The sequence below is a fragment of the Mirounga leonina genome, unplaced genomic scaffold (genome assembly GCF_011800145.1).
Source record: "Mirounga leonina isolate KUSES-001 unplaced genomic scaffold, KU_Mleo_1.0 Mir_197, whole genome shotgun sequence".
In the NCBI taxonomy this organism is placed as follows: domain Eukaryota; kingdom Metazoa; phylum Chordata; class Mammalia; order Carnivora; family Phocidae; genus Mirounga; species Mirounga leonina.
This window is the reverse complement of record NW_023270494.1, coordinates 13175371-13201397: the sequence shown is the minus strand read 5'-3', so window position 1 is coordinate 13201397 and position 26027 is coordinate 13175371. Positions and strand designations below refer to the sequence as shown.

The window sequence follows — 26027 nt, the reverse complement described above, 5'->3', positions numbered from 1 at the left end:
GTAAAGTTAAAGCAACATTTGGGCCCAGACTGAAGAATTAGGCATTACTTTCTAGTATGTGTGCTAATATTACCCAGACTTATTTAAATCTCACTTAAATGTTAGTTTTTACTTACTTTGATTCCTTATACCCGTTTTTCTTCTGTTGTGTTCTGTTTTTTCATCTTCTCAGTACTCTTTGCAATCAGAATATGTTAATTCCTATAGCCAAATACATAGTTGATGAAATAAGAATATTTAATTTGTATTTGTTAGTATAGGAGTTCTTCGGCAATTTTTTTTCTGCAGAGAGCCAGATAGTCTTCTACTGTTTTGCCTATTGCCAGGCAAATGGTGTCTGTTGCAACTACTCTGTTCGGCACTGTGATGATAAAGCACCTGTGGGCAATCTGTAAGCAAATGGGCATGACTGTGTTCCAATAAAACTTTATTTTCAAAAACAACAGCAGGCTGGAGTTAACCTTGCATGCTGTGGTTTGCCTACCCCTAGTAAGTTGCTTTTAGAGACTAGAACTGGAGAACTACTAGGAAGCACCATTTTTAAATCATCAAGAGAGACCAACACGCATTTCCCGCTTTTCTAGTGTACTCTCATAGGATGTTCTTGGCTTACATGTGGGTTTTATTATAAAAGTTCACTTTTAGATGGGTGATTTGTAACTCATGATTCATTTTCCCATAGAAAGAAGTTTGTGTTGTCAAGAATCTGTATCTTGTTAATGAAAGTCTGTTTAGTTAATAATATAAAATGTTAACATGTTTGTATTAAAAAGTAAGAGAAAATGATACTATTAAGACAGATGAGGGAAGGAGGTGATGATGAGGATTTCAGGGCACACTCATGGGCTTGAGAGATTAAGGGTACTTTGACTACTTTTGCCTCAGGTATATGGTAGTTTTCTAGTTGGAGAAAGAGCGAGCAGTAAACAGACTTCAGAGTCAGATAGAATTGGATTTGAATCTTGATTTTTCTCATTACCTGTGCGACCCTGGGCAGGGTACTTGACATTCCTGAACTTCATGTGGAAACCTCTGTAAAGTGGGGCTACAACTGTCTATCTTAGAGGATCATTGTGAGACCAAAAATCAGCCTTGTCTGGTCTCTGGCACAAGGTAGGCATTCAGTAAATGGTAGCTGTTGGGTTTGATCATGAGCCATGACTAGGATAATTCCTGGCTTACAAAGATAATGAAGAAAGTAGGAAGAGAGAAGGAGAATTTTTTAGAAAAGGGAGGCCTGGGGTTAGGGTGCATGCAGAGGGGAGGGGCTGAGAAGCCTAAAGACCTGAGCCCTTAAAACCATGGCACCTGTGCATCTTGGCAAGAGAATGCCAAGAGAAGTTGGTGGAAGAGAAGTTGTTCAGGATGACCCATGTTTTGAGTGTGGTGACTGGAAGAAATAGTTTTATTTATTTGGTTTCTAATATATCGGTTTGAGAATATAATGGATTGGGGTGCCTGGGTGGCTCAGTCGGTTGAGTGTCTGCCTTCAGCTCGGGTCATGATCTTGGGGACCTGGGATCGAGTCCTGCATCGGGCTCCCTGCTCACCGGGGAGTCTGCTTCTGCCCCTCCTTTTGCCCCTCTCCGCACCTCCCTGCTTGTGCTCTCTGCTCTCTCGTGCTCTCTCTCTCTCAAATAAATAAAATATCAGAAAAAATATAATGAATTTTGTATTTCATTCAGATATGGTAGAAGGAATACAAAGATATCCTCCCATTTGGAACTAATACCATGCGTTACCCCCTTTTTGTGATACTTTATATCCTTTTTTTAATGACCACTTTGCAGTTTGTTATCTTTGCTTATTTTTCTTCAGACAAAGTTTTACTTCTAAGTAGTTACGTTGTAGAAAATAATTGAAAACAGTTAAGCATTTTCTTGAACTAATTTGGAAACAATACAGTTTGCCATAGTGAAATTTGTTTTCCAGGGCCAGGAAAAATAATTATTACAAGAAGACAATTATATAGAATGTACAAAATGTATTTTCTGATAGGAGATTTTGAATATTATAAACAGAAAAACTTAAATTTCAGTTTAGGCAAGCTAGGTGACATTTGCCTGACTTTTTTGGGTCATTACTGACATTAGCTGACCTGTTGTGGTAATTTTTAGTTCTTTGGTGTTTTCCCTACTCTTTTTTTATTTTAGAAAGCGCAGTCTAGAGCACAAGCGTGAGTGGGGGGAGGGGCAGAGGGAGAGAGAGAATCTTTTTTTTTTTTTTTTGAAGATTTTTATTTATTTATTCATGAGAGACAGAGAGAGAGAGAGGCAGAGGGAGAAGCAGGCTCCCAAGGAGCAGGGAGCCCGATGTGGGACTCAATCCCAGGACCCTGGGATCATGACCTGAGCCGAAGGCAGACGCTTAACCATCTGAGCCACCCAGGCGCCCGAGAGAGAGAATCTTAAGCAGACTCCCTGCTGAGCGTGGAGCCCCATGGGGGCTTGATCTCACAATGCTGAGACCAGGACCTGAGCCAAAATCCAAGAGTTGAATGCTTAACCGACTCAGCCACCCAGGTACCCCATTTTTAAAAATACTATTTCCATGATATCTATTTCTTTACTTTTATTTAATTTTTTTATTTTAAGTAGGTTCCACCCCCACCGTGGGGCTTGAACTCACCATCCTGAGATTAAGAGTCACATGCTCTACTGACTGAGCCAGCCAGACACCCCTATTTTCATGATATCTAAAGCATCCAAACCTTTTCTGTTTGTAGGCCATGAGTGAATTTTTCTTCTTCTAGTTGTAAATGGCGATTCTGCGAACTGTTCAGGAAATAGGTATAACTTTAACTTTGCTTTTTTCAGTGCTTTCCCCTTGTTGGTGAGATTTAGGTTCAGCAAGAGACACTGTATGCACCAAAAAATTGTTTTGGATTAAAGATGTGACTCTCAAAAATGTGTGGCAAAAGACCAGTTATAAAAGAAGGAAGTTAGTGAGTTGTCCCCTTGCTTAGAAAACAAACTGCATCGTACACTTTATCCCACGACTTTGAGTAATGGAAAATTTTTGCTTGGCAAAACTGATTTGGAATTCTGCTTTGAACATCTGGAAGTTACGTGTTGAAAATTAATCCTTATATTTAAATTTGAAAACTTGATAGTATACATTTCCCTACTTTGAATCTAGCAGTGTATGTTAACATTTACATTAAAATTTAGTACAACTCAAAAATTATCTCCAGATGCCAAAGTTGTTGGTAAATTAAGGGCAGGGTATATATAGATGTATCTATATCAATATCGATATAGATATTGATAGTATGAAAAGTCATAGAAAAATAGATTTTAAAAAATAGTATATTTGTCAGTAGAAGATAAATATTGTTGAGTAGAAGCATGTAAAAAGTAATGAGGTACTCCTATGCTGCTATTTTGCTGTTTTAACTTTTTATTGGTTTCTTTAAAAGATGGAAAATAGGGACAGACAATATGGGTAAGCCAAGCGATGCTAATCTTGTTTCTATGTAGCAGTTTTTGGGAAAGGAATGATATTGAAATGGATAGCTGAAATGATAGTTTGGGATTACTTTCAGATTTGTAATTTTATTGTTCCTTTGGGCAGTCCAGACTTGTAAAGGCACAACCAAAATGTTTCCTAAGGAGGAGTGTTTACCTGTGATTTTGGAATTGAGAATCACTTCATCTCCTTCTCTTTAACTCCTAGATAAGTAGAGCTGTTTTGAATATATTCAGTATTTGGCACGCATTTATTTATTGCATGCTTCTTCTACGTCCACCCTTGCGCTAGACGCGTAGAGCATTGGGTTTTTTTTTTTTTCTCCTTACTTTTTCTTGTCTACTCTCTAGGTTCTGTTAAGGATAATTTTCAAGTCTGCTCTATTATATTCTTCAAGATAAAGCAAACCGACCCTTTCGCTGCTTTGTTAGCATAGTAACTGTGTGGCTGAACAAGGAGGGCACTGCTGTTCTCGGTCAGCCGGACCAGGGAAGTTGGGAAGCATAGCTTGGGTCCGACTAGTCATTCCAACCTTGAATTCTGTTTGTGGCAGTAGCAGCTCTGCCCTTATGTTATCTTCAAAAAATTAGGTATATTCTAATTATCTTTAACTTTTTCTTGTGAATTTCTCTTAAAATATGTTTATAGCTTCTGCCTACCACATCTCAGGGTAGCAGATCCTACAGGTTTATAATTTCTGTCTGATTTGCTTTGAGACTTATTATTGTTAGAGTTGGTTAAGAAGTCAGTGTTAAGCTCTTCCCTGTATGGTTTTAGGAGTATTGATCCTTAACCTATTCACTTTTCATCTTGGCAGAGTGTTTTTCATTTTAGCCTAATCTAGGTTGAAGAAGAGTACTTACTAAGGCTGAACTGGCTCAGCTCCCCGAGTAGCACACATGTGTGGTTTAGACGTTAGCAGTTGCTACCATGTGCTGCAGGTGCAGCTGGAATGAGGCCCGGTGATAGTCATGTTCCCCATGGGGAAAGTCCTCTCCCTCCTCTACTTGAAAAGGGGCTCTTAAGGGGCGCCTGGGTGGCTCAGTCAGTTAAGCGTCCAACTCTTGATTTTGGCTCAGATCATGATCTCGGGGACGTGAGATCGAGCCCTGCATCAGGCTCTGTGCTCAGCGGGGAGTCTGCTTAAGATTCTCTCTCTCCCTCACCCCCTTCTCCTACTCTCTCTCTTTTCCTTTCCCTTTCCCTCTCTCTCTAAAATAAATAAATAAATCTTTAAGAAAAAAATCTTTGAACAGGGACTCTTAAGACCTAACAACCTTGAAGGACTGGAGGTTAGGTGGATGTTTGAATAGGCTTAATAAGCTGCTTCTTATAAGTGAGAGGATTGGAGGCAGAAGCTTGTCTCAAGTTCAGATGAAGTAGGGAAAGAGAAGTAGCTTTGGCAAAATATGTCCTTAGTAGTCACTGGCCACAATTCATTTTTGATGTCTAAATTAATGACTGAGATTAGTAATTTGCAGACTTTCTGATGTTGGCACACATGGATGTTTTTTTAAATTTTTTTTAAAGATTTTTTTTAAAATTTATTATTTATTTGACAGAGAGAGACACAGTGAGAGAGGCAACACAAGCAGGGGGAGTGGGAGAGGGAGAAGCAGGCTTCCCGCGGAGCAGGGAGCCCGATGTGGGGCTCTATCCCAGGACCCTGGGATCATGACCTGAGCCGAAGGCAGATGCTTAACGACTGAGCCACCCAGGCGCCCCCAAATGGATGTTTTTTAAGATTCTTTTTTCTGTTCCCGAACTCTCCCCTCTCCTGTAGTATGTTTGTAGTCATTTAACAAAATAAAATTTAACATTGTTTGGGAATTGTTTTGAAATTGTTGTTTGTCTGCTGAAGACACTAATTTTAATAATTTCATAAAATCAGGGTGGGAATCATGGTACTGTCTAGATAAGATGAGAAAAACAAATAATGTTTCTCATGCCACTTTTCCCAGAAAGCCTGAGGACTTGTAGTCTAGAGTAGAATGACTGTGTAATTTGCTTTGCATATTAAATAGGTGATAAAAAAATCTTTTTAAAAGGAAAGCTCTATTGTTTTAGGTTTCTTTCTTTCTTTCTTTCTTTCTTTTTAATTTGACAGAGAGAGACACAGTGAGAGAGGGAACACAAGCAGTGGGAGTGGGAGAGGGAGAAGCAGGCTTCCTGCCGAGTAGGGAGCCCGATGTGGGGCTCGATCCCAGGACCCCGGGATCATGACCTGAGCCGAAGGCAGACGCTTAATGCCAGAGCCACCCAGGCGCCCCTCTTTTAGGTTTCTTATTATCCCAGTTACTTAAACATCAGTTAGAAATAATTAGTGACTTTTTAAAGAATGTGAACATAATATTGACCTAGGCATAGTCTGATTCAATATCTTATTTAAAATAAAATTACAAAATATAATTGCCCTATCTCCAAATAATAGACATCCTTTAAGACATATTATAGTGATTCTTTGATAGTATGTAGAGTTTAGTTTTTATTTTGAAAGAGCTGGTTATTTGGTTTGTCACTGTACTATTACTGTTTCTCTTGACTTTTGAATTAAGGAAAATAAATTTTTATGTACATCCTTGTTATTTTGATAATGATTATCATTTGATTTTTAGTGATGGTATAATCTCTTTTAGGAATGTTGGCATTTGTGTAATTTAAATATTTTTTGTAGCTATGATTTAATGAATGAAAGGGCAGGGCCCAATCTTAGGATGATTTAGGGAGAAAATGTGGTTAGTTTACTTTATGAAACTTCTACTTTTGAAGCTATTACAAAAACAGACCATTCTCGTCTCATCCAGAGTATTGTAAGAATGCAGGCCATCTTTATAGCTTGATGAGTATAGTTGTATTTATTGTACCCTTTGAGAAATAATAAAACTGGCATGTAGAAATACCTGTTCAAGGAGCAAAGGCAAGAAATTAGGTCCTTTACATTTGAATCTTTAATAAGATATTAGGATAAACTGTTTTCTAGTACTGAGAAATGTCTTTTGGGTGACTGTTAAATGTTTGTAATTTATATAACATCTAAATGTAGGAAAATCTCTCACTAAGCAGTACTTGGCAATTATGCATTATTCTCTCATTGCAAAGGTAGTACAGGGTAACTTATTTTTGTATTTTGAAGAATAGCTGATCTCCATTTAAACTTCTTATTATATCTTCCCAAAATTTAACCTGACTTGTGAAGCTGTCTTTTCAGTTATGTTGTATTAAAACTGGATCTCAGCCTAATGAGTCAGTCAAGCAACTTTTTTCCCCCTCTTTTGGTTAAGCTTCATATTTATAGGTATATGTATGCTCCACCCAAGAGAAAAGTAATGTGCACTGCAGATAGAGTGAGCCTACCCAGTGCTCAGAAATTATGTTACGATATATTTCACCCTGTGCTGATACTATGCTACATTTTTTCCCCAGAGATGTCAGAACTTGAACAGTCATTCATTTTGACATTGTGCCCTACTTACAGTATAATTTAACTGAGGCTAAACTGGATTTTTCTGAAATGGCATTTGAATGGTACATCGTATCACATTTTAATGAGGAATTAGCAGTATTTTTACATGAGTATTTTCTAAAAGATTTTTGTTTGTCGTAAGCTGACTTTCAGAGAGTTTTGCTGCTTTCTGTGCTTTACTACAGAAGAGAAGACACAGTTTTCTGATCTCTTTCTATAACGGGCAGGTACTGGTAGTAGGAGGAGAAAAGTGATTATCACCTGATAGATTTTATCTTATGAGGAATTTATCCTACAGTTCAGATTTCTTTTGACTGCGAGTTAACTTCTAAATGTTAATCTGTATTTTCAGTATGTTAATAACTATTTTTGTTACGTTCTATCCTGATGAAAAAGGTGTTTTTTACATGGGCTCCTATTTACGTTATTTTGTTAAGCTAGACAAAAGATTTCTGATATAGGGAAGATTCTCTGTCAAATGGGTTTTTGTATTGTTTTATTTTTAAGAATTATTAGCTCTAGCATATAAAATGCTCCTACCAAAGTGTGTAATGTATTATTTGAGAATTTTAATGTTGTGTTCCTTTATAAATGTGTTTTTTGTTTCCATTTAGATCTTGAATACCTGATGCATGCAAAACAACAGCTAGTAACCACAGCTAAGCGTTGGGATTCTTCTTCTAAGACTATTATAGATTTTGAACCTAATGAAACTACTGATTTGGAGAAGAGCCTTCTTATCAGATACCAAATTCCTCTCTCTGCTGACCAGCTGTTTACCCAGTCCGTTTTAGACAAATCATTGACCAAGACCAACTATCAGTCACGGCTGCATGACCTTCTTTATATTGAGGAGATAGCCCAGTATAAAGAAGTTAGCAAGTAAGTTATTTTAGAAACACTTTGTTTAAAAACTCCCCTTTTGATGGTTATTTTTTATTTTTAAAATGGAGGTGTGCCTAGGTGAAGATAGGTAGTAAAGGTTGTTACTCAATAGCCGTTGTTCAGTGCTGTGTCCTGTTCGTCTCGGCCTCCCTAGTGCATAGTATATAGTTCATTTCCACAAGACTGCCACGTGCTAGGTGTGTAAATATGTGGTCCCCGTTGTACAGGAGGTTTCTCTCAATGGTAGTCAGAGTGAGTGCTCAATGAATATTTGTTGAATAAATGCACAAAAACTGAAAGAGACCACATATTTTGGAACGTAATTTTAAGAACGAAATGATTTGGGATGCCTGGGTGGCTCAGTCGGTTGGGTGTCTGCCTTTGGCTCAGGTAATAATCCCAAGGTCTCGGGATCAAGTCCTGCATTGGGCTCCTTGCTCAAATGGGAGTCTTGCTTTTCCCTCTCTCTCTCTGCCCCTCCCTATGCTTGTGTGCTCACTCTCTCACGCTCTCTATCAAACAAATAAAATATTAAAAAAAAAAAAAAAGAATGAAATGAATTAAATCTTCAGGAAAACTATTCGATAATAATAAAATACCTTTCTAGGGGCACCTGTGTGGTTCAGTCGTTGACTGTCTGCCTTCAGCTCGGGTCATGATCCCGGGGTCCTGGGATCGAGTCCCACATTGGGCTCCCTGCTTGGTGGGAAGCCTGCTTCTCCCTCTCCCACTCCTAATGCTTGTGTTCCCTCTCTCGCTGTGTCTTTCTCTGTCAAATAAATAAATACAAATCTTAAAAAAAACCACAAAACCTTTCTAGTCACTTATAAATGCTTTAACATACTTTACATTTTATCCATATGCCACAGGTAAAGACCAAGAGTAAATACAAAAGCTTATTTGAGGGCTCCTGGTTGACTCAGTCAGTTAAGTGTCTGCCTTCGGCTCAGGTCATGATCCCGGGGTCCTGGGATCAAGCCCCACATCAGGCTCTCTGCTCAGCGAGGAGCCTGCTTCTCCTTCTCTATGGCTTGTGTTCTCTTGCTTGCTCACTCGCACTCTCTCTCTCAAATGAATACATAAATCTTTTTTTTTTTTTAAAGATTTTATTTATTTATTCATGAGAGACAGAGAGAGAGAGGCAGAGGGAGAAGCAGGCTCCCAAGGAGCAGGGAGCCCGATGCGGGACTCGATCCCAGGACCCTGGGACCATGACCTGAGCCGAAGGCAGACGCTTAACCATCTGAGCCACCCAGGCGCCCTGAATACATAAATCTTAAAAACAGAACAAAACAATCACAAAAGCTTATTTGAGTCGTTATAGGAAAAATAATCTTAGAAATGAAAATTTGGGGCACTGGGGTGGCTCATTTGGTTAAGCGTCTGTCTCTTGATTTTGGCTCTGGTCATGATCTCGGGGCTCTAAGATCAAGCTCTGCTTTGGGCTCCACATTCACTGTGGAGGCTGCTTGAGATGCTCTCCCTCTGCCCCCCCCCACCTCTCTTGCACGTTGCTCTCTCATAAATAAATAAAACAAAGATAAAAAAAAATGAAAGTTTGAGTGAAGGAAGATATTAATGAAATCGTTGTTATATTTGGTAGTAGCATTCCACTTTTTAGATAAAATGGGAACAAGCCTTAAATACTGAACCATAGGGGCACCTGGGTGGCTCAGTCGGTTAAGCGGCTGCCTTCGGCTCAGGTCATGATCCCAGGGTCCTGGGATCGAGCCCCGCGTTGGGCTCCTTCCTCAGCGGGGAGCCTGCTTCTCCCTCTCATTCTGCCTGCCGCTCTGCCTATTTGTGTTGTCTATCTTTGTCAAATAAATAAATAAAATCTTCAAAAAAAAAAAAATACCGAACCATAGTTATGAGACATAAATACATTTTTTATAAGTAGTTTTCCTTTTAGATATAGCCTAAACAACCTATTTTTTCCTAAGGTATCTTTATTGATACCTTATCATTAATATTAGTAGATACTGAACACTCATTAAGGGATATATTCAGAAAAAGAAAAGTAAAAACTTAAACATACTTTGTGTTACTTTATTTATAGATTAAATATGATGTAGCTTTTGGAACATATCTAATTTCACATTAAATGCTTGCAAGATTTACAAAGTTAGATAGAATATATTTTTCATTACTCTTTTAAGACTTCAAGTTATGGCCATTGATGGTCTCTTAGAAGACTTTCATTAACTGTGTCCATATACAGTTCTAATGAAATAGTCACTTACTAAATAACAAGGACAAGGCAACCCTCTCGGCTCCCCTCCCTCCTTGGGAGCTTTGTACTTTCATTTTGCTATTGCTCAATAAACCTTGATTAAAAAAAAATAACAAGGACAGTGGCTTGTATAATGTATATTCACATATTAATATGCATATATGTTATTTACATGGTCATAGGTTCCTTTTCTTAGTAAAGAAAACATTGATAAAAAATCATAAATATTGGGATGAAATAGAGTTTAAAAGCTTACCAGAATCTTAAGAGACTATTTTGGAGTACCATAATAGAAATTCAGAAGAAATTATGTATTACCTCATATTTGTTTAAATGTAACAAATATTGTTTGTTCCGGTTTAAAAATCCTTCCGTATACATTACCTCAGAACTTATAACTAAAGATCAATAAGCCTATGGATTATTACGTTAAAAATAATTTTTAAAAAATGGAAATTTGAGGTGTCTGGGTGGCTTAGTGGGTTAAACATTGGACTCTTGATTTCAGCTCAGGTCATGATCTCAAAGGTTGTGAGACTGAGCCCCGTGTTGGGCTGTGTGCTGGGCATGGAGTCTGCTGGAGATTCTCTCTTTTTCTCTCCCTCTGCCCCCTCCCACTTGCTCTTGTGCTCTCTCCCTCTCTTAAGAAAAAAAAAAAAGGAAATTTGAATAGATAAAAGAAAACCCTACAATATTGCAGAGGTCAGATACTGATCAAGAAACTAAGTGGATGAAAGTTCACTCTAAGAGCACCTTGCAAGGGCTTCTTAAAGCCCATATAAGGGGCACCTAGGTGGCTCAGTCGGTTGAGCATTGACTCTTGGTTTTGGCGTGGGTCGTGGTCTCAGGGTCATTGGGTAGAGCCCTGCATCGGGCTCTGTGCTGAGTGGAGACTGCTTGAGTTCTCTCTCTCTCTCTCTGCTCCTCCCCCTGCTCGCTCTCTCAAATAAATAAAAAAATCTTAAAAAAAAAAAAGCCCATTTAAGAGGGTCTTGAAAATACCTGCAACATGAAATGAACATGGGTGGCAGACTAAGTTGGTATATTTCTGGAGGAGAGTTATTTGGTAGTTTGTATTACAGGTCTTTAGAAGGTTTGAACCTTTTGGTGTAGTAATTCTACTTACGAGGAATCATCCTGAAGAAAGAATCAGAGGTGAAGTTAACGATGCCTGTAAACAAATGTCTTTCAAAGAGTAGTGAAGGAGAACTTAAGTAAATTATGATCTAGCCATATAATCCAGTGTTCTAGAACTACAGTTGTTCCCCCTTATCCGTGGTTTCACTTTCCGTGGTTTCAATTACCTGCCATCAACTGTGGTCCAGAAGCAAAAGATCCTTCTTGAGACCTATCATCAGAAGGTCTGTGATGGTTTGATGCTCCGTCACTATGCTTACGTCGTTGACCTCACTTCATCTCATCACCCAGGCATTTTATTATCTCACATCATCACAAGAAAAAGTGTGAGTACAGTAAGATATTTTGAGAGACACCCCACATTCACATAGCTTTTTTTTTTTTACAGTATATTGTTATAATTATTTTATTATTGTTGTTAATCTCTTACACCTAATGTATAAAACTTTATCATCGGTATGTATAGTTAGGAAAAAACATAGTATAAGTAGGATTTGGCACTATCCATGGTGCAGTCGCTGGGGGTCCTTGGATCATATCCCATGCAGATAAGGGGGAACTTCTGTATTGAAATTATGTTCTTGAAGAATTTTCAAAACAGTGAAGATGCTGATGGTACAATATAAAGGGGAGAATATGCTAGTTATGAAAGCATCCACTACAATTCTAATTTTGTATGTGCGTATGTACATGCATATACATGGATATATTTGCATATAAAATATTGGGAAGAGTTAAAGCATTATGTGTTCTGGTTGGTGAAATTATGACTAATTTTTATTTTTTTTTTTGTTTATTAAAGATTTTATTTGTCAGAGAGAGTGCGCGTGGGTGCACGCGCCAGTGCAAGGGGTGGGTAGAGGGGCAGAAGGAGAGGGAGAAGCAGGCTCCCTGCTGAGTAGGGAGCCTAAGGCGGGACCTGATCCCAGGACCCTGGGATCAAGACCTGACCTGAAGGCAGACGCTTAACTGACTGAACCATCCAGGCATCCCTGATTTTTATGTCCCAGCATGGTTTTCTCTATTTTTGAAATGTTGTAAAATGACTACATATTACTATTGTAATAAGAAAAAGCAAACAAAGAAATAGAAAGGAAGTTAGAATATTATCAGTTGTAGCACTTGATGACCCAGGTGTAAAATTGCCCTTAGAGATAGAAGAAAGATTGTAGTAAGACAGTGTATAGTAGGAATATCTGAGCTTTCTCTTTTTTTTAATCTTTAAAATAGTTAATGACTCAAAGAGGGATATTTACAAATGGAATATAAGACTGTAGGATCACTTTTTATATGTTATTTATGCCAAGTACACAAGAGTTTGAAGGATCTTAAAGACAGAAATGAGAATTTATTGTTACATGTCTAATGTGACAAGTAGATAGTTACTGTGTCAGAGAATTCTGAAAATTTTCAGTGATTCTCTCACCCAAAGGTAACCCCCTGGATGTAAAGGGTGGTAAATTACACTTCTGAATTTGACAGGCTTTTGTAAAATTTTGGGAAGTATAGGATAGAGTTTGTGCACATACCAAGAAGCAAATCCTCCTAGTTATTAGATGGAATTCTCAGAGGGTGTCTGTTAGCAGATGGACAAGGGACAAATAACAGACATGAACTGAAGGATTTTGAAAAATTTTTGACAAAGTTTTATATACTACTTAAAAAAATTGTATTTTCTGTTTTTTCCTCCTTTCCCCTTTAAATTAGTATTTGTCTGTATTTTAATGTTGCCTTGAATTTAATTCAACATTTGATTGTTAGTTCTTTAAGCACAAATACCGTGAAAGATATATTTAAAAACTGGATTTGATGGGGCTCTGTATGCAGCTACTAAACTATGCTGTAGTGTAGGTATCCGCAAATTTTCTGTAAAGGTCCAGCAAGTAAATATTAAAGGCTCTGTGGGCTCGATATAGTCTTTGTTGCATAGCTTTTTTGTTTTATCTTGTTTTATTTTTTGTTTTTGTAAAAACCATTCTTAGTTAAGGGCTATACAAAACAGGCTGAAGGTTGGATTTGGTCCTTGGGCCATGCTCTAGTGTGACATGCTCTAGTGTGACTGATTGAATCAACACCAGTCAGTCATCAAAGCAAACCCAAGTCACCATTAGAATGGTGAAGAATGTTTTGCTGTGGATTGAGACTCTGTTTAAAGCCAGAAGACAATGGTTGGGTAAACGGAGTTGTCCCTCTAAATGACCTGGATGTGTATTGACAGTGATAATGTATTCTGTATGCACTGGAATGTGCCTTTTTGAGACGTAGTCAGACTTACCCATGATTAATAGAATATTTCCTAAGATCAAGAGAATGTATCGGTCATTTGTGAACTTTGACAATTTTTTTTTTTAAAAGATTTTATTTATTTATTTGACAGAGCACGAGCATGAGCTGGGGTGGGGATAGAGGGGTAGAGGGAGAGGGAAAACAGGCTCCCCGCTGAGCAGAGAGCCCAACTTGGGGCTTGATCCCAGGACCCTGGGATCATGACCTGAGCCGAAGGCAGACGCTTAACTGACTGAGCCACCCAGGCACCCCAGAACTTTGACAATTGAAGGAGATTATTGCTAATCATTAAAGTAATTATCAAGGTTCTTACATCTTAATTGTAAGGTTTGGATTATATTTTTACATGGTCACCTTTTAGCATTCCTTCTGTTAAAATGGGATTGAATGAAGCCTCTCAAGATTAGACAAAATATATTTTGGCTTGAGTTTGGATGTAGTAATCAAGTTTATCTTTTTATTTTTTTACTTTAAAGAAAAGGGATGATTTTTCAAAGCGGTCCAGAAATTAAGATTTCTTTTTATGTTGAGTTTTAGTGTGAGATGTGTGGGGGTGGTAAGGATAATACTGCATTTCATTTAACTTTTAGAAAATGCTTCTGAGTTCTTTCAGGATTTAAAAAAAGAGAAGTATTTCTCTTGTCTTCAGCTACATGTTGATATGCATTCAATTATGATTCTGCTTTGAAGTGAAATCTACTTGATTCTTACATGCACATTTTCAAAAGAAATTGACTTTGGCTGAAGCTCTTGTGTCCATTAAACTGTGTAGTGGCAGGTGTACTCAGTATTCAGGTCGTCGTGGCTTCTCAGTGCTGACAGCTGACATGACAGGCCTGGCGTGTGGATGCACATTTCATCATTAAGATGGGTGAGGCGAGGCCTCTGTTGGGTATGCCTCAGTTCTGTTGCTCTGCCTCAGTAAACCCAGGTATTGGCTTATTACCTTGGTTGATTTCTGTTATCATTCATTTAGTCAGAAATTGTAGGAAGTGAAATTCTCTGTATAGCTTTGAAATTCTTTTAAAGTTACACTCAAGAGATATAACTATTGCTAAGATTGATAGAGCCATATTTCTTTCAGCTAAGAATGATATTAAATTGGTCAGAATTTGCTTGGCTGCTATTCTGCTGTTGCCCAAAAGGTTAGGAATTATGTAAGCTTTAAGGCTGATTTCAGAATGTGGCAAGCAATAATAGAAAGATGGTTTTTCTTTTTATTAGAGGAGGTATCTTTGTTAATTGTAGGATAAATTTTTTATTCTAGGTATCTCTGAGTTATTAAATCTTAAAAATATATATGTTGTTTTAAATACTTAAGAAATCTTACTAATGTAATTTAGTTTTGGGCTGTTAATCTTTTAGAAAATTAAAATTTACTAGCTGTAACTTATACCAGAAAGTCTATTATGTCTGTATCTTGAACATGTGATTTATCTTCTGGGGGAAAGCCATATTTCTTAGTACTTTTATTTTCTAGTGCCTCTACCTCAAAAGTTTTGTTATAAGGTACAACTAAATGTCATAAGAGGATTCTCTTAATGCTTTAAGACTGAGGTGAATTTTTCATGCTTTCTAAATTATGATCAGGTGTTTTTTGGGATAGCAGATTCTAAAATAGATGTAATAGTAAAATTTTAATATATTACCTTAGTTGAGAAAATATTATACAATTTCTAGAATTTGTTAGTGAATAGTATAAAGTAGTTGAAATGGAAATATGTTGCCTGGAAAAAATCAGATTACTATGAAAATGTAAAATTAATTCAATGAACAAAATTTATTGAGTGTTCAAGGTGTTAGGTTCAAGAGTAGCCACTGCTGATTCTAAGGCAAACACTATCTTTCTTTCTTCCTCAAAAGTTTGTAATCCATGAAACGAATATAACACTGTATGTTAACTAACTGGAATTAAAATAAAAACTTAGAAAAATGTTTGTTATCCAGTAAGGGAGACAGACCTATATATATAGGGTTATAATACAGTGTAATTAACACTGCAATGGAGGAATGCACAAGGGCCCCACGGGAGAGCATCTACCCCACATTAGTGGGGAGGAAGAGGATAGTCAAGGAGGGAATCAAGTCGGCTTTTGGGAATAAGATGGTGTTTAAGCTGAATTTTTTCTTTTTTTTAAGATTTTATTTATTTATCTGACAGAGAGCAACAAAGCGAGAGAGGGAACACAAGCAGTGGGAGTGGGAGAGGGAGAAGCAGACTCCCCGCTGTGCAGGGAGCCCGATGTGGGGCTTGATCCCAGGACTCTGGGATCATGACCTGAGCCAAAGGCAGACCCTTAACGACTGAGCCACCCAGGCACCCCTGAATTTTTTTTTTAAGATTTTATTTACTTTATTTTTTATTTTTATTTTTTTAAAGATTTTATTTATTTATTTGATAGAGAGAGACACAGCGAGAGAGGGAACATAAGCAGGGGGAGTGGGAGAGGGAGAAGCAGGGAGCCCGATGCGGGGGTCGATCCCAGGACCCTGGGATCATGACCTGAGCCAAAGGCAGACGCTTAATGACTGAGCCACCCAGGCGCCCCAAGATTTTATTTAGAGAGAGAGTGTAAGAGAGCACGTATGTGTGCGCAGGTTGGGGGATGGGCAGTGGGAAAGAATCTCAAGCAGACACCCTGCTGAGCAGAGCCGGATGTGGGGCTTGATCCCAGGACCCTGGGATCATGACTCACTAAGTTGGAGGCAGACCCTTAACCAACTGAGCCCCCCAGGGGCCCCCAGAGACCATTTCTGAATGAAGAATGCACTGTAAGAAATTTCTTTTCTGTCAGAAAACTTTTAATGACCCTAAATCTCATGTATGTGGAGTAAAGTAAAAATTTAACTGTATTTGAAAAAGCATGACTATGCCATGGGCTCCTGTTCTTTTTTTTTTTTTTTTAAAGATTTTATTTATTTGACAGAGACACAGCGAGAGAGGCAACACAAGCAGGGGGAGTGGGAGAGGGAGAAGCAGGCTTCTCGCGGAGCAGGGAGCCCGATGTGGGGCTCGAACCCAAGACCCTGGGATCATGACCTGAGCCGAAGGCAGACGCTTAACGACTGAGCCACCCAGGCGCCCCGCTCCTGTTCTTTTTTAAAGCATATATTTTATTACAAAAAAGAAAAAGCAGGTGAACATAGGTTATATGTAAACTGGGGAGTGTAGTATACTTTTATTTTCATTTTAAGACTGATTTTTATGTGAATCTTAGTGCATGTTCCAGTCTTTAAAGAGTCAAATGTAACTAGATAACATATAAACTGTATTTCTTCTTTTTTTTTAAAGATATTATTTATTTATTTGACAGAGACACAGCGAGAGACGGAACACAAGCAGGGGGAGTGGGAGAGGGAGAAGCAGGCTTCCCGTGGAGCAGGGAGCCTGATGTGGGGCTCCATCCCAGGACCCTGGGACCATGACCTGAGCCGAAGGCAGACGCTTAATGACTGAGCCACCCAGGCGCCCCCAAACTGTATTTCTTTAAATTATCATCCTACTTTTCTCTTTTGGATCTAGTGAAATATGCACAGAGAATGAGAAAAATATAACGTGATTTTTAATAATTCCACACACATGGCAAATACTGTTGGAATTCATTTAATCCTCATTTGAGCCAGATCATTAAATATTAACTTTAGTATGTATTTATACATGTTTTTGGAGTTTAAGTGTTCTATTTTTAGGTTACAAGGTTCCTAATGGAACTTGTAAACTGTTATTATTTATTACATGCGTAAGTAGCTATTCAGATATGTTATATTCCTTAAAGACTTCTGTAACAATATTTCTCTATCCTTATACTTTTCTAACTTTATTTTTTACTTTTTTTTTTCTCTTTTTTCTTTTTTCTTTTTTTAAAGATTTTATTTATTTATTTGACGGAGAGAGACACAGCAAGAGCAGGAACACAAGCAGGGGGAGTGGGAGAGGGAGAAGCAGGCTTCCCGCGGAGCAAGGAGCCCGATGCGGGGCTCGATCCCAGGACCCTGGGATCATGACCTGAGCCGAAGGCAGACGCTTAAAGACTGAGCCACCCAGGCGCCCCTATTTTTTACTTTTCTAACTTTAAAGTATATAAATGGACATTCAACATTTTATTTTTTTATTTTTTAAAGATTTTATTTATTTGACAGAGAGAGAGACAGAGAGCGAGGGAACACAAGCAGGGGGAGTGGGAGAGGGAGAAGCAGGCTTCCCGCCGAGCAGGAAGCCCAATGTGGGGCTCGATCCCAGGACCCTGAGATCATGACCTGAGCTGAAGGCAGACGCTTAATGACTGAGCCACCCAGTCGCCCACATTCAACATTTTAATTTTTTTTTTTTTTTTTTTAAGATTTTTCATTCATTTGAGAGAGAGAGGGAGAGGCACAGGGAGATGGAGAAGCAGACTCCCTGCTGAGCAGGGAGCCTGATGCAGGACTCTATCCCAGGACCCTGAGATCATGGCCTGAACCGAAGGCAGACGCTTAACCAACTGAGCTACCTAGCACCCCTTAATACGGTGTTTTAATTAGATTTGTTTTCCTAATATTGTAAACAGATGTTTCCATTAAGGAATTTTACAGTATTTAAAAAAAGTTCTGTTTTCTTTTTTCCTTAAGAATTTATAAGATATTCTTAGCATCATATATACAAAAAGAAGATTTGAAAAGAAAACAGTTCAGTAGTCCTGTTAAAAAGTAGCCTTTTCCACAAATGGATATTTAGATTTTAAAAGAACTTAATTTTTTTCATTCACATAATTTTAAATCTTATGAAGAAAAAGTAGAAAATGTTCCCTTTCCTCTTTTACTGCTTTGTCTTCTCTCTCACAGCACTGTTTCAGAATGGCAAAGGAGAGGGCTGTTCGTTAGTTTAAATCTTTCTTCCACGTCCTATTTCTTGCCCTTGTGGATCTTTATTCTCCTTACTTGTTCGACACACACATTCTCTTTCACACTCATGGGCACACACAGGAGTGAGTGCAAGTGAGTGCACCAGCCATTGACTGACAAGCTAGCGCTTAACTTCTCTTTCCGTAATTCCTGAATGGGATCTGTCTCAGTGTAGTCATAAACAAAAGTTTATTCTGGATGTTATTCGTTAACAGCATTGAAGGAAAAATTTCACAGTTTGAATCTTTTGGTAAGATGTACTTGGAAAGCCTCAGTTTAATGAAGGTCCGTTGTAGTTTCAACACTGCATTTCCTTCTGGCTTTAGGGGATTGTAAAGTTTTAATGGTCCCAGGGTGTGTTCAAGCAGACTTCTGTATTAATTAACCTGTAATAATATTTCATTTTATTAAAATATCATACTTAGCTTTATTTTAAATGTTCAGGTTTTATTTTTTTATTATTATTACTTAAAGATTTTTATTTATTTGAGAGAGAGAGCGAGGGAGAGAGCACAAGCTGGGGGGAGAGGGGGAGGGAGAAGCAGACTCCTCACTGAGCAGGGAGCCCCACTCAGGGTTCGACTCTAGGACCCTGGGATCATGACCCAGGCCGAAGGCAGCCGCTTTAACAGACTGAGTCACCCAGGCGCCCCTTAAATGTTCAGGTTTTAAAAATGTTTGTTTTCTTCAACTCAACTAAGTATATGCCTTTATGTAACTTGGGTGAGAGTTTATTGACTTAAAAAAAGTTTTGTTTTTTCCAGCTTGGATTAATGGCAGAAAGGTAATATATGGTTTGTAGCTCGATGGAGTGGAATTGATGAAGTTTTAATTTTCTGTATGTTTAAATTTGATTTATTTTGTTTTGCTCTTCTAGTTTTTTGTTTTTGATGTAAAACATTCAGACTCATTTTCTACTTTTGATTTAGGTTCAACCTTAAAGTGCAGTTGCAGATTCTGGCAAGTTTCATGCTCACTGGAGTTTCTGGAGGTGCAAAGTATGCTCAGAATGGACAACTTTTTGGTCGCTTTAAGCTTACTGAAACACTTTCTGAAGATACTTTGGCTGGACGGCTGGTGATGACCAAAGTCAATGCTGTTTATTTATTACCAGTCCCTAAAGAGAAGTTAGTACAGACCCAGGGAACCAAAGAGAAGGTTTATGAAGCTACTATTGAAGAAAAAACAAAAGAATATATATTTTTAAGGATATCCAGGGAATGCTGTGAAGAACTTAATCTTCGGCCTGATTATGACACACAGGTGTGTTTTGAAGTGAGGCAACTCAATTATGGTTGTCTATGTATCTTTGTCAGCTGATACAGTTCTGGTTTGGTTTTCTAGCTTCTGCTCTAACCAGAAGTGCAGTTGATTTTGAAGTGTTATAGAGGTGGGTGGAGAATTAGACCCCTGGTAACTCTCAGAGAAACCCAATTCGATAATTAACTAACATCTACAATGTTCCAGTCTTATACAAGGCCAAACTTTCTGATTAGAATTTTAAATCAGCAATAGAAGAACAGATTAAAGGAAACTAAGCCACATCCAGGGACAGTTCTTATCTCAGGTTGTATCTGCTTGTGTTGTCCTCTCTTTATGGTTTCTTAGGTGAACTGTGTGTTCACTCTGCCATATTTAACTGGAAAGCCAATCTTCTTTAAAATTTTATTTATTTTTCTTTTTAGACATAAAATTTGGTGATTATTATTTATTCATAGTAAATTGATAACAGTGTCCTAGGCCTGGTTTTTATCACTCAAGAGATGATATTTCACAGATGTTCTGTTGATTTTATCAAGTATATTATTCATAGGAATATGGTGGAACCAGATAACCTTGATTTAGATATTAAGTGATTCACAAGTACTTCATTTTCTTTAGATGTCAAATGAGGTTAATAATGATACATATATCATTGGTACTAGTAAATGAGGTAATTTATGTAAAGTGCATATTACAATGCCTGACAGTAAGTAAACAAAGCAAATATTAGCCATAATAATTCTTATTAAAATAGCATTGCACTTAAAAGAATCTCTAAACTTGGCTTCCCAAAAGGTTATCTCCACAAAAATTTTTAGCAAGCTGTAAGCATTGATGTTTGCATTCATGCATTTTAAAAAAATTTTTTATTTTGTGTTTCAGGTTGAACTTCAGTTTCAATTAAATCGATTACCCCTCTGTGAAATGCATTATGCGCTAGACAGGATCAAGGACAATGGGGTTTTGTTTCCAGACACCACTATGACTCCAACCATACCTTGGAGTCCCAACAGGTACAGAAAAGGAGATGTCTCACTAAAGGAAGTTATGTTAATGTGAAATTGAATAACGCTAATGTAGTTTTTTAAGCAGATTTGCCATACTCTCCAGGAGCCATGTGTTAGTGGAGAAAGGAGAGTGAAAGAGCCCTTAAAAGGAAACATTTGAGGTTCATCATGTACTTTCTTTACTTGTCCTCAGAGTCTAAATGAGTTCTATTGCTTTTCTCAACAGCCTTAATTTGATAGAATGCCAAGCGATTCAGGAATATTTCTGAGTATAAGTTGAGTGGGAAAATTAGGACCTTTTAATGTGGTTCAAACAGTTCATTTAAAATGATTTTTGAATATAGAAGACATTTTTTATAATTTCGGAAAATGGAAGAAGAATCATAGAAGATAGTATTTCAGAAACTGCTCTCAGGTTAATGGTTGTATAAATATTTTCCTGCTTAAATTCACTTTGGTACATATTCGTGTCTTTATAAAGATACTTCTGATTTGTTTCCATACTAACTGTGAAGGCTGTATGACTGCATCTTTCTTGTCGTCCTTTTCCCAAAGTTTTTATCTTCTTGGCCCCTGCTTCTGCCCTGCTCATTGCACCTTTTCTTTCTTTCTTTTTTAATCTCAGTGGCTCTACACAATAGAAGGTTATTTATTTATCACTCGTGTCAATCCAGTCATGGTCGGGTGGCCCTACTCCACCACTGATGGAGGCCCTGGTATCTTCAGTAAGTGGTTTCCACGGTTTCACCCTGTGTGTTGACATCCAGCTGGCAGGCAGGGGAAGAATGAGCACAGGGGATCACGTAGGAAAGTTTTATGGGCCAGGCCTAGAAGTGGCAAATTCTCTTCCCCTCACATTCCATTTCTTTCGGTTCTAAAAACAGAACAAAGCACAAGATGCCTTAAACAGAAAACCCAAATCATTTCTCCTTAATTTCGCTTACCCTTACTTTTTCCCATTCTTCTTTTTATTACCAAAATTCTCAAGCAGGAGTAGTTTATGTATTTCTGCTGTTCTTTATACTCATCCTGTGATCGCCGTTTTCCACTTCCTCACTCTCCTGAAAGTAATCAGTGATCTACTAATTGTAAAACTCCAGTCTTCTCAGTTCCCATTTGATTCATCTTCTCTGCACCCTTTCCCCTCCTTCCGTTCTTATAGCCAGTGTGTAATTTAGAGCTGGATTATGTAAGGAGCCTTCTAGTCGGTCTTCTGTCCTGCAGTGTGTATCTCTGTTCTCTCGTCCATCCCACATATTTCTTCCACAGTTAGTTTGCTAAAATAATCATTTCGTTTCAGTGGTTACAAATCTCTGATGGCGTCTCCTTGATATGTGGATAGTCTGAGCAGCTGAACACCAACCTCTTGTTACATAGTTCCATTGACAGGGCTTCCAACAGTAGCTTCAGATTTATTTTTTTCTACTTGACATCCCCCCTTTCCCTCTAAATCCCCATGCTCTAGCCATACTGAATTACCTTGAAGTTTTTTTAGTTGGCCGTACACTTAATTTCTTACAAATTTTTAAAAAATTGTTAAAATTACATAACACAAAACTGACCTCTAAACTATTTTTTTTTAAAGATTTTATTTATTTATTTGAGAGGGAGAGAGAGCATGAGAGAGGGGAGGTCAGAGGGAGAAGCAGACTCCCTGCTGAGCAGGCAGCTCGATATGGGACTCGATCCCGGGACTCCAGGATCATGACCTGAGCCGAAGGCAGTCGCTTAACCAACTGAGCCACCCAGGCGCCCTAAACTATTTTTAAGTATATAGTTCAGTAGTGTTTTTACATTGTCAGGCAGTCAGTCTCCAGAGCATTCTCGTCTTGCAAAACTGAGACTTTCTACCCATTAAACTCAGAGTTTCCTCCTCCACCATTTTTATCTGTAAATGATTTTCTCTCCCTGAAATAATCTTTGCTCAGTATTGATCTGTTGATCCCCTGTCCTTTAAGATTCAGTCCAGTTCAAGTGCTCTCCTTCAAGGAGAGAAACCTGACCCTACCATTTTCATTATTCCAACAAAAATTTCTTGAGTACCTGCTGTGTGCTAGATTCAGTTAGTTTTGTGCTTTCAAACACAATTTCTCTCAAATTAATTTTTGTCACTTGCATACATTTCTCCTGTTTTCTTTTTTTTTTTATTTTTTAAAAGATTTTATTTATTTATTTGACAGAGAGAGAGAGAAAGCACAAGTAGACAGAGTGGCAGGCAGAGGGAGAGGGAGAAGAAGGCTCCCTGCTGAGCGGGGAGCCGGACCCAGGGCTCGATCCCAGGACCCTGGGACCATGACCTGAGCCGAAGGCAGCCGCTCAACCGGCTGTGCCACCCAGGCGCCCCTCCTGTTTTCATTGTACTCTGAGGTCTTTGAAGGAAGAGACTGTGTTTCATTTATCAGTAAATCCTCAACAGGGCCTTACACATTATTAATGTATGACATATTTAACTTACTAAGAGTTTCAAGTTTAAAGAAGGAAATTAGGGTTTTAAATGTGAGGGCATACCAGTAAACTTCTAGGTATGTATTTGATATGTTTACTTCTGAAAATTATGTTGTCTATAACTGTATATTCAAGCACCACTGACTGCAAGTGTGAACTGCAAAAGTAACAAAGTGTCAGCATCAGAAAACTTCTGAGCAGGAAGAGATTCCATACACTGTAATTTAAATAGTAACCAAAAGGTCTGAGTGGAGGAATATACTGAGAAACCATTAGCCATATGAAATCTTTTCTGGAATAAGGTAGAATATAGATAGATAAATGAAGTTGAGAAATTATTCTCGAGCATGTGGTCTGTAAATTAATTATAAAAATGCATTAGACCAGGGGAAAAAAGGACTTTGAATTAATGTGGTTCAGGATTTAAGTAATTTTTATTCAAAATGAGCTTGAAGAGACTATATTATTTTAAACTGTGAAACTCGAGATGGGTCTTACTGGCATATGTATTGTAAGTCCTCTTCCCCTTATTGAGCAGGTGGTACACTAAAGACAGCTGTGCTCATTGGCCTTCCTCATTTATGCCCGGAAACTGTAGAGGTGATCAGCACTGATGGTTTCTGATCTCCTCTGAAGCACTTATTTATACTGAAGCAGTTGATAAGTAGAGTGGCCTATATAAATAAAGAGATCTTGTATTTTAGAGCTATACCTATGAATTCGTCATGAATGTCTTAGATTTATACTTTTATATATAACTTATTGGTCTCATTTATAAGTTCATTGAAGTCACCACATTTGAAGAATTAGAAGGTGTTTTTAAAACTTCCGTTTATTATGTTTTTGAAAGTGTGTATTGGTCAAGTAATAAGTCATTTTTCTGAAATCCTCAGTGAACGTAGTAATAGAAACTAACGTTAATTGAGCACTTACTGCTCAGTTATTTTTCTAAACAGCTTGCATGTATTATCTCATTTGCTCTTAGAATGACCACCTGATGCACATGTCGTTATGTCCATATATAGATACAGGAGCCCTTGGGGTCTGGTATGGATGCAAGTAACAGTTTACTGAACTAACTGTGGCTTAAACAAGTAGAGATAGAAGCCCAGGGGTTAGGTGGTCATCTAGGACTTGCAAGGGCTCCACAGTACCATCCAGGACTGAGATCTCCCCTCCTCTCCACCTTAGAGCATGCTGGTTTTCTTCTTGATGTCTGTTACCTCTTGATTCTAAGATGGAGGCTGCAGTTTTGTTTACCGGGATCTCCTTCCAGCCAGGTGAAGGAGGAAGGCAGAGGAGCAAGAAGGGCTTTCTCCTAGTGAGGCTTTGTTTGTGTTTTATTGAGTAACAGAAACCCTTGTGAGGGACCTCTTCCTATAAGCTCATTGACCAGAGTTGGAGCTCCGGCAGAGGAGGGTGAGAAACGGAGTGTTTTATCTGTCTAGGCTCAGTAGTAGAGGAAGGCAGAGGAGATGCCATGAGTGGTTTGAGGTAACTGTTCCACAGTTCTCCACATATATTAGATCTGGATTTAGCGATTACCTAAAGTAATTTCTCTTTTACAGAAAATGGAATATTGCTAGGTACTGGCAGAATTATGAGTAAATAGCTGTTTAATGATGAGAGATTCTTCAAACTAAAAAGTTGGAGCTTTAGCGAATCCAGGAAATTTGTGCCACTGGTCAGAGTTCTTTTGTTTTTTACTTAAAATTTTTAAGTTTCAAAAAAAAATAAGAATTGGCATGTTTATATAGTCAAAGTTTATTTTCTATAGTTTTACATTTCCTCAGAGACTTTGTTTGAAATTATCTGTCCGAATATAGCATTAGCTATAATTTTTAAAAACTGAAAGTATTAAGATTTTCCATGAATAACTAGTTTCCGATTACTGTAGAGTACAGCCGCTGAGAGATGGAATTTTCCTGTCTAAACCACGTTCTCGTCTTGCAGGATTATTTTGTAGGCACTTTGAATGTAAATTTTCTAAGCATCTCTTTACACACCCTTCCTATTTTGGTTCACATCCCTATCATTTTTACCATACTTGTTGCAGTATTTAGTATTTTAATTGTAGTTGTGGGAAAGAATGCCGGTGATTCTCCACTTGGTTTGATCCCATGTAGCATCTGCTGTCCATTTAAATCTTCAAAACGTAGCCAAGTCATAGAAGGGACACTCGTAAGGACAGATCCCACTGCAGCAGCCATTTGTGCTACTATGACAGGTGTTACAGGACATATGTACATTATGTGTATGGCGGACAGTATTAGAAAACATTTCATATTGTTTGGCCTTTGATACTTTATTTTTTTTTTAAGATTTTATTCATTTTTCAACAGAGAGAGAGAGACCGCGAGAGAGGGAACACAAGCGGGGGGAGTGGGAGAGGGAGAAGCAGGCTTCCCGCGGAGCAGGGAGCCTGATGTGGGGCTTGATCCCAGAACCCTGGGATCATGACCTGAGCCGAAGGCAGATGCTTAACGACTGAGCCATCCAGGCACCCCTGATACTTTTTTTAAAAAAAATATTTAATTTAGGGGCACCTGGGTGGCTCAGTCGTTAAGTGTCTGCCTTTGGCTCAGGTCATGATCCCAGGGTTCTGGGATCGAGCCCTACATCAGGCTCTGCTCAGCGGGAAGCCTGCTTCTCCCTCTCCCACTCCCCCTGCTTATGTTCCCTCTCTCACTGTGTCTCTTTCTGTCAAATAAATAAAATCTTAAAAAAAAAAAAAGATTTTATTTATTTATAATTTGAGAGAGAGAGAGAGACAAAGATAGCAACAGAGATAGTGAAAGAGATCACGAGCAGGGAGGAGAGGGAGATGCGGGCTCTACTCTGAGCAGGGAGCCTGCCTTGGGGCTTGATCCCAGGACCCTGAGATCATGACCTGAGCTGAAGGCAGATGCTTAACTGATGGAGCCACGCAGGCACCTGCCCCTCTTTGATACCTTTAAAA

The 26027-nt window shown here is 38.3% G+C and overlaps 1 protein-coding gene across 1 annotated transcript in view; it reads left to right on the top strand.

Moving 5' to 3' along the window:
- The window catches only part of HELZ (helicase with zinc finger), a 164714-nt gene that overhangs the window by 57406 nt on the left and 81281 nt on the right, over window positions 1-26027 (top strand). The window contains exons 14-16 of the mRNA XM_035026358.1: window positions 7546-7813; window positions 19283-19616; window positions 20499-20629. Coding sequence (XP_034882249.1) covers window positions 7546-7813; window positions 19283-19616; window positions 20499-20629 — 733 coding nt within the window. The remainder of the gene's footprint in view (window positions 1-7545; window positions 7814-19282; window positions 19617-20498; window positions 20630-26027) is intronic.